General features: G+C 49.3%; 1 protein-coding gene across 1 annotated transcript in view; it reads right to left on the bottom strand.

Moving 5' to 3' along the window:
- Positions 1-7,514: 7,514 nt before the first annotated feature.
- LOC147097188 (homeobox protein Hox-C6-like) overlaps positions 7,515-9,443 on the bottom strand; it is a 3,993-nt gene continuing 2,064 nt past the window's right edge. Inside the window, exon 2 of the mRNA XM_085973085.1 lies at positions 7,515-8,320. Within this exon, the coding sequence (XP_085829211.1) occupies positions 8,061-8,320 (260 nt within the window). The 3' untranslated portion in view covers positions 7,515-8,060. The remainder of the gene's footprint in view (positions 8,321-9,443) is intronic.

Below are 9,443 nucleotides of genomic sequence, written 5' to 3'. Positions count from 1 at the left end.
TGAGTACCGCCCCTCCGACAGTGCGGTGCTTCCTTAGTACTGCCCCTCCGACAGTGCGGCGCTCCCTCAGTACTACACTGGAGTGTCAGAATAGCTTTATATGCTCAAGTTCCTGGAGTGGGACTTCAACCCACAACCTTCTGACTCTGAGCCGAGTGTGCTACCAACTGAAACACAGCTGACGCGTGAAATTTTTATAGTATGATGGGTCTCTGACATAAGTAAACATGATAGGATACTGTCTTCTCTCTCTCTCCCCCTCCCTCTCACATGCTCTCGCACTCTCCCCTCCCTCTCACATTCTCTCTCTCTCTCTCCCTCCCTCTCACATTCTCTCTCTCTCCCCCTCCCTCACATTCTCTCTCTCTCGCTCCCTCCCTCTCACATTCTCTCTCTCTCTCTCCCTCCCTCTCACATTCTCTCTCTCTCTCTCCCCTCACATTCTCTCTCCCTCTCCCCCTCCCTCTCACATTCTCTCTCTCCCGCTCCCTCCCACATTCTCTCTCTCTCTCCCCTCCCTCTCACATTCTCTCTCTCTCTCGCCCTCCCTCTCACATTCTCTCTCTCCCTCCCCCTCCCTCTCGCAGTCTCTCTCTCGCTCCCCCTCCCTCTCACATTCTCTCTCTCTCCCCTCCCTCTCACATTCTCTCTCTCTCTCCCCTCCCTCTCACATTCTCTCTCTCCCTCCCCTCCCTCTCGCATTCTCTCGCTCCCCTCCCCTCACATTCTCTCTCTCGCCCTCCCTCTCACATTCTCTCTCTCTCTCCCCTCCCCTCACATTCTCTCTCTCTCTCCCCCTCCCTCTCACATTCTCTCTCTCCCCCTCCCTCTCACATTCTCTCTCTCTCCCCCTCCCTCTCACATTCTCTCACTCCCCCACCCTCTCACATTCACACTCTCCCCCTCCCTCCACATTCTCTCTCTCCCCCTCCCTCTCACATTCTCTCTCTCTCTCCCCTCCCTCTCACATTCTCTCTTCTCTCCCCTCCCTCTCACATTCTCTCTCTCCCCCTCTCACATTCTCTCTCTCTCTCCCTCCCTCTCACATTCTCTCTCTCCCCCTCCCTCTCACATCTCTCTCTCTCCCCCTCCCTCTCACAATCTCTCTCTCTCCCCTCCCTCTCACATTCTCTCTCTCTCTCCCCTCCCTCTCAAGTTCCCTCTCTCACTCCCCTCCCTCTCACATTCTCTCTCTCTCTCCCCTCCCTCTCACATTCACTCTCTCTCTCCCCCTCCTCTCACATTCTCTCTCTCTCGCCTCCCTCTCACATTCTCTCTCTCTCTCCTCCTCCCTCTCACATTCTCTCTCTCTATCCCACCTCTCACATTCTCTCTCTCTCTCCCCTCCCTCACAGTCTCTCTCTCTCCGCCTCCCTCTCACATTCCCTCTCGCTCTCTCCCCCTCCCTCTCACATTCTCTCTCTCTCCCCCTCCCTCTCACATTCTCTCTCTCTCTCCCCTCCCTCTCACATTCTCTCTCTCTCTCCCCTCCCTCTCACATTCTCTCTCACCCCCCTCTCACATTCTCTCTCTCTCCCCCTCCCTCTCACATTCTCTCACTCCCCCTCCCTCTCACATTCACTCTCTCTCCCCTCCCTCTCACATTCTCTCTCTCTCCCCTCCCTCTCAAGTTCCCTCTCTCACTCCCCTCCCTCTCACATTCTCTCTCTCTCTCCCCTCCCTCTCACATTCACTCTCTCTCTCCCCCTCCTCTCACATTCTCTCTCTCTCGCCTCCCTCTCACATTCTCTCTCTCTCTCCTCCTCCCTCTCACATTCTCTCTCTCTATCCCACCTCTCACATTCTCTCTCTCTCTCCCCCTCCCTCACAGTCTCTCTCTCTCCTCCTCCCTCTCACATTCTCTCTCTCTATCCCACCTCTCACATTCACTCTCTCTCTCCCCCTCCTCTCACATTCTCTCTCTCTCGCCTCCCTCTCACATTCTCTCTCTCTCTCCTCCTCCCTCTCACATTCTCTCTCTCTATCCCACCTCTCACATTCTCTCTCTCTCTCCCCCTCCCTCACAGTCTCTCTCTCTCCGCCTCCCTCTCACATTCCCTCTCGCTCTCTCACCCCCTCTCACATTCTCTCTCTCTCCCCCTCCCTCTCACATTCTCTCTCTCTCCCCTCCCTCTCACATTCTCTCTCTCTCCCCCTCCCTCTCACATTCTCTCTCTCTCTCCCCTCCCTCTCACATTCTCTCTCTCTCTCCCCCTCCCTCTCACATTCTCTCTCTCTCTCCGCATCTCACATTCTCTCTCTCTCTCCCCTCCCTCTCACATTCTCTCTCACTCTCTCTCCCCCTCTCACATTCTCTCTTCTCTCCTCTCACATTCTCTCTCTCTCTCCTCCCTCTCACATTCTCTCTCTCTCTCCTCCATCTCACATTCTCTCTCTCTCCCCCTCCCTCACATTCTCTCTCTCTCCCCTCCCTCTCACATTCTCTCTCTCTCCCCTCCCTCTCACATTCTCTCTCTCTCGCTCCCGCTCACATTCTCTCTCTCTCTCCCCTCCCTCTCACATTCCTCTCACCCCCTCCCTCTCACAATCACTCTCCTCTCCTCCCTCTCACATTCTCTCTCTCTCCCCTCCCTCTCACATTCTCTCTCTCTCCCCTCCCTCTCACATTCTCTCTCTCCCCTCCATCTCACATTCTCACTCTCTCCCCTCCATCTCACATTCTCTCTCTCTCTCCCCCTCCCTCTCACATTCTCTCTCCCCCCTCCCTCTCACATTCTCTCTCTCCCCCTCCCTCTCACATTCTCTCTCTCTCTCCCCTCACTCTCACGTTCTCTCTCTCCCCCACCCTCACATTCTCTCTCTCCCCCTCCCTATCACATTCTCTCTCTCCCCTCCCTATCACATTCTCTCTCTCTCCCCCTCCCTCTCACATTCTCTCTCTCCCCCCCCTCACATTCTCTCTCCCCCCTCCCTATCACATTCTCTCTCTCCCACTCCCTATCACATTCTCGCTCTCTCCCCTCCCTCTCACATCTCTCTCTCCCCCTCCCTCTCACATTCTCTCTCTCCCTCCCCCTCTCTCTTGCATTCTCTCTCTCTCTCTCTCTCCCTCCCTCTCACATTCACCCTCTCTCCCCTCCCTCTCACATTCTCTCTCTTTCTCCCCTCCTCTCACATTCTCTCTCTCCCTCCCCCTCCCTCTCGCATTCACTCTCACTCCCCACCCTCTCACATTCTCTCTCTCTCACTCTCCCACTCACATTCTCACTCTCCCCCTCCCTCACATTCTCTCTCACTCCCCACCCTCTCACATTCTCTCTCTCTCTCACCCCCTCTCACATTCTCTCTCTCTCCCCCTCCCTCCACATTCTCTCTCTCTCCTCCCCTCCCTCTCATATTCTCTCTCTCTCTCCCCTCCCTCTCACATTCTCTCTCTCTCTCCCCTCCCTCTCATATTCTCTCTCTCTCTCCCCCTCCCTCTCACATTCTCTCTCTCTCTCCCCCTCTCACATTCTCTCTCTCTCCCCTCCCTCACATTCTCTCTCTCTCCCCCTCCCTCTCACATTCTCTCTCTCTCCCCCTCCCTCTCACATTCTCTCTCTCTCTCACCCCCTCACATCTCTCTCTCTCCCCTCCCTCTCACATTCTCTCTCTCTCTCCCCTCCCTCTCACATTCTCTATCTCTCTCCCCCTCCCTCTCACATTCTCTCTCTCTCCCCCTCTCACATTCTCTCTCTCTCTCCCCTCACTCTCACATTCTCTCTCTCTCTCCCCCTCCCTCTCACATTCTCTCTCTCTCCCCCTCTCACATTCTCTCTCTCTCTCCCCCGCCCTCTCACATTCTCTCTCCCTCTCCCCCCTCTCACATTCTCTCTCTCTCCCCCTCCCTCTCACACATTCTCTCTCTCTCTCCCCTCCCTCTCACATTCTCTCTCTCTCTCCCCTCCCTCTCACATTCTCTCTCTCTCTCCCCCCTCCCTCTCACATTCTCTCTCTCTCTCCCCTCCACTCACATTCTCTCTCTCCCCTCCTCTCGCATTCTCTCTCCCTCTCCCCCCTCTCACATTCTCTCTCTCTCCCCCTCACTCTCACATTCTCTCTCTCTCTCCCCTCCCTCTCACATTCTCTCTCTCTCTCCCCCTCCCTCTCACATTCTCTCTCCCTCTCCCCTCTCACATTCTCTCTCTCTCCCCCTCCCTCTCACATTCTCTCTCTCTCTCCCCTCCCTCTCACATTCTCTCTCTCTCTCCCCTCCCTCTCACATTCTCTCTCTCTCTCCCCTCCCTCTCACATTCTCTCTCTCCCCCCTCCCTCTCACATTCTCTCTCTCTCTCCCCTCCACTCACATTCTCTCTCTCCCCCTCCCTCTCACATTCTCTCTCTCTCCCCCCTCTCACATTCTCTCTCTCCCCCCCCTCACATTTTCTCTCTCTCCCCCTCCCTCTCACATTCTCTCCCTCTCTCACCCCGCTCTCACATTCTCTCTCTTTCCCTCTCCCTCTCACATTCTCTCTCTCTCTCCCCTCCCTCTCACATTCTCTCTCTCCCCCTCCCTCTCACATTCTCTCTCTCTCTCCCCTCCCACTCACATTCTCTCTCTCCCCCTCCCTCTCACATTCTCTCTCTCTCCCCCCTCTCACATTCTCTCTCTCCCCCTCTCACATTCTCTCTCTCTCTCCCCCTCCCTCTCGCATTCTCTCTCTCCCCCTCCCTCTCACATTCTCTCTCTCTCCCCTCCCTCTCACATTCTCTCTCTCTCTCCCCCTCTCACATTCTCTCTCTCTCTCTCCCCCTCCCTCTCACATTCTCCCTCTCTCCCCCTCTCACATTCTCTCTCTCTCCCCCTCCCTCTCACATTCTCTCTCTCTCTCCCCTCCCTCTCACATTCTCTCTCTCTCCCCCTCCCTCTCACATTCTCTCTCTCTCTCCCCTCCCCTCTCACATTCTCTCTCTCTCTCCCCCTCCCTCTCACATTCTCTCTCTCTCTCCTCTCACATTCTCTCTCTCTCTCCCCTCCCTCTCACATTCTCTCTCTCTCCCCCTCCCTCTCACATTCTCTCTCTCTCTCTCCCCCTCTCACATTCTCTCTCTCTCTCCCCCTCCCTCTCACATTCTCTCTCTCTCCCCCTCTCACATTCTCTCTCCCCCCTCTCACATTCTCTCTCTCTCCCTCCATCTCACGTTCTCTCTCTCTTTCCCTCTCCCTCACATTCCCTCTCTCTCTCCGCTCCCTCTCACATTCTCTCTCTCTCCCCCTCCCTCACATTCCCTCTCTCTCTCCCCTCACATTCCCTCTCTCTCCCTCCCCTCTCTCTCACATTTTCTCTCACATTCTCTCTCTCTCTCCTTCCCTGGAGGAAGGGAGTGTGTAATTGATGCCTCTCTGTAACAAGTCTCATTAGCACAGGGCCAATTGTACAAAATAGATACAATGAGCCGGGAGACGTGGAACTATAGCGACACCTGGTGCTGGACAAGGGGACTCCACCACACTCACACTCTCTCACACACTCACACACTCTCTCACACACACTCACACACACACACACACACACACACACACCACATTAACTCAACAAAGAGTCCAAAAAATGACTTCACACTTGACACCTCCAGGGAAGCGCTCACACAAACCAAACGCCGAAAGCGCAAACTGCAGCTCGTTAACGCGCTTTCTTATTAGGTGATTCCAGACACCATCCCGGACCGTAAACTGATTCCTGACCCGCTCAACTCTGACTAACTCTTACATTTTTCCTTTGCGAGTCACAATATCGCACCCTACCTGTGCGTGGTTGTGTGTAGCGAGTTTCTATGTATCTGTGTTTGTACGGGAGTGTGTTGGTCTATCTGTGTGTGTGTGTGTGTCCCTATTTATATATATATATGTATGTGTGTGTCCCTATATATCTGTGTGTGTCTGTCATTATATATATACAATATATGTATGTGTGTGTCCCTATGTATCTGTGTGTGTCTGTCCTTATTATATATATATAATATATGTATGTGTGTGTCCCTATATATCTGTGTGTGTCTGTCCTTATTATATATATATAATATATGTATGTGTGTGTCCCTATATATCTGTGTGTGTCTGTCCTTATTATATATATATAATATATGTATGTGTGTGTCCCTATATATCTGTGTGTGTCTGTCCTTATTATATATATATAATATATGTATGTGTGTGTCCCTATATATCTGTGTGTGTCTGTCCTTATTATATATATATAATATATGTATGTGTGTGTCCCTATATATCTGTGTGTGTCTGTCCTTATACATATATGTGTGTGTCTGTATGTGTGTATTTTTGTTTGTCTATCTGTGTGTGCGCGCCTTCCTATATATCTATGTGTGTGTGTGTGTGTGTGTGTGTGTTGTGTCTCTCTATGTATCTATGGTGTGTGTTTTTCTCCTGTAACATCTTCAGAAGCCTGGCGTTTGTGCCATTATTGGTATTGGCGAGGGGAGGGCGGGTGGGGGGAAAGAAAAATCTCTATTTTCCCCAAATTATTACCTTTTACGTGAAGCAGTAAGTGGTGATTGTGGATATAACCTGTTTCTATTTATTTTAGAATAACACTTTTAAATGGTCTCGTTCGGTGCTGGAGCGATTTAAATGCGAAATATTATGGGAGATGTATTATTTCCGGTTACACACACACCCTCCATTTAACTATTAATAAATTTTATAAGCAAATATTTCCCTGTTTACCCGCGTCTTAGTTACCAATAGAGGTTTTGCCATATATCTGGTTTACATATACAAATAGGCGTGTGTGTATTTCCTTTCGGCGGGTGCCCGGTTGCTATTTTGGATTTCAAATTTAAGAAACCGAAATTTGCATTCATGCATTCATTCATTCAATAATATTTCCAAGGCGAGTATTGGAAGTGCGGGCATCAATTAAAATGTGAGGTTTATCTTCGTGTTGTTTGTTGTTGGAGGGGTTTAAAATTATAATTTTAGATAGAATTAAAACAATTCATCTGTTACCTTCAGTCGAAAGAGCGTGCGATTGTTAACAAACAAAATTAGACTAGATTTAATTTGAATTCAATTACTTGTCCGCACGTAAACGCTAGCGAGGTGAAATTTCCAATAGGCTTCAGTTCAGTTTTAATTTGTTCCTATTACTGAATCTGACTTTAGTTGCATTATGTTCAGACATAGATCTGCCTGTGTGTTTGTGTGTGTTTTTGTGTGTTTGTGTGTGGAGTTTGGAAGGTTTTGCCCCGACCCTCTGTGTCTCTCTTTTCCCTTTTCGCTGGCAATTTAGAAGAGATTTATCACCGTTTCTAAATGTTGATTTGTGGGTTTTTTTTTCCCATCCGCTTTGTAATCTTTAAAATCTAGTTTACACGCAAGCCCTGGCGCGATATTCGGTCTGGTACACAAGTCCTCTCTCTCCCTCTCCCAAACCAGTCCAATCCTTCCCCCTCCCACCCCTCTCAAACAGCAACAATATATTTTTAGTAAAAAAAAACACATTTAACATGATCTTCTTCCCCCCCCCCCCTCACCCCCAATAAAACCCTCCAACGTCGTTCAGATAGAAAACAAACTCCACACAACTTTTTGCACATTGAGACCGTTCCGAGCCTCGTTGCTTTGAAAACCAAATTTCTACAGGGAGAAAAAAAAAAGTGTAAAATGTTCGGGTTTTTTTTTGTTGCAAAATATGGGGTGATTTTTTTTTTTTAATTCTTAAATAATAACATCAGGCTCTCCTTTTTAGTGACCAGACAATGCGGACACAGACAGACACACACATACACACACACACACACGGTACACGGATGACCATTAACACTGTACATTACTAACATTCTTTTCCAAGTCTCTCTCTCCAGCGTTCTCGCTCCCTCTGAGCACCAGCGTTCTGATAGATCCTGAAAGGTGGGGTGGTGATCTCAATTTGGGGGGGGGGGGGAAGTTCCGGGGGGGGGGGGCAGGGGTTAAACAAAAAAGGATTACACAGAGTGCAGGGGGCGGCTTAACCCCGCGTTTTATTGAGAGTTGAGGGTTGCAGGGCGGAGGGAGAGGAAGGGGGAGCGACCCATGAATTTGTTGCTTGCTCGCTCGCTTGCTATTCCTTCTCTTTCTCCTGGGAAGCTTCTTGCACGCCGGCCGCCGGCACAGGCGGGTTCCTTTCCTTCTTCCACTTCATCCGTCTGTTTTGAAACCAGATTTTGATCTGCCGCTCTGTGAGGCAAAGTGCGTTGGCGATTTCAATCCGCCTGCGCCGCGTCAGGTAGCGATTAAAGTGAAACTCCTTCTCCAGTTCCAGCGTTTGGTAGCGAGAATATATCTGGCGACCCCTCCGGCGGTCGGGTCCGTAGCCCACCCCTGTACAATTCGCCGGGGGGGGGGGGGGGATTGGGGAGGTGGGAAGAGAGAGAAAAAATATCAGAGACGAACATTAGAAGATGGTGAAAGAGTTAAAAAAAATATATATATATATCAGCTAGCATTTCACAACTCCCGACCCGCATAATTTCAATTTATTAATTAACCAAGGTGACAAAAGTACAGATTAATCCGGTCATTTATCACGTTGCTGTTTGTGGGATCTTGCTGTGCGCCAAAATTGGGCGGCCGCGTTTCCCTACATTACAACAGTGACCACACTTCAAACCAAAAATTGGCTGCGAAAGCGCTTTCAGGTGGGCATGAAATGTATTTTTTAAAAAAATGCGAATCTTTCTTTTCTAACCAGCAGCCAGTCTTGTGTTCCGAGTTCGTTTCTCTTCAGGTTTTGTTATGAGAGTGAACGGATGTTGCATGTTTTTCAGGGAAGCGTTTCCTGATGGGATTAAAAGCCTCCCTTTTCTCCCACCACCCCCCCCCTCTCTCTCTCTCTCCCCCGAAAACCCCCCCCCCCCCAATAAATAAGAGGTCCCACCTGCATTGAAAACTTTACGCCGCAAAGAAGCAGCCTAAATATCGATGGTTTGTGTCAGCTTGTAAACCAAGGACTGACCTGGCATTTTATGGCACTCAATAACCCTTCTGAGAAAGGCTATATCACACGTATAGATCTACAATATATTTGTGTGTGCAGGCGCGTCTATACATATCCATCTCTCTCTCTCATGTATTGTTTATACTTGTCGCTGTTTTTCGCTCCCTCCCTCCCTCTCCCTCTCTCTCACTCTCTCTCTCTCTATATATATATATAATATCCACATTATATGAAAGAGACACAATTGTGTGTGAGAGAGCGAGAAAATATATTAAAATATCTAAATATATAAAGACAGACATAAACATTTATATATATAATAAATGTCTAAATATATAAAGACAGACATAAACATTTATATATATAATAAATGTTTATGTCTGTCTTTATATATTTTGATATTTTTATATATTTTTTCGCTCTCTCACACACAATTGTGTCTCTTTCATATAATGTGGATAATTATATATATATATCTCACCCACAATGTAGATAATGATGTCTTTC

Source organism: Somniosus microcephalus, chromosome 33 (genome assembly GCF_052327205.1).
Source record: "Somniosus microcephalus isolate GS21.2 chromosome 33, FLI_Smic_1.0, whole genome shotgun sequence".
Taxonomy (NCBI): domain Eukaryota; kingdom Metazoa; phylum Chordata; class Chondrichthyes; order Squaliformes; family Somniosidae; genus Somniosus; species Somniosus microcephalus.
Note: the sequence above shows the minus strand (reverse complement) of the source record. Positions and strands in the feature narration are given on the sequence as shown.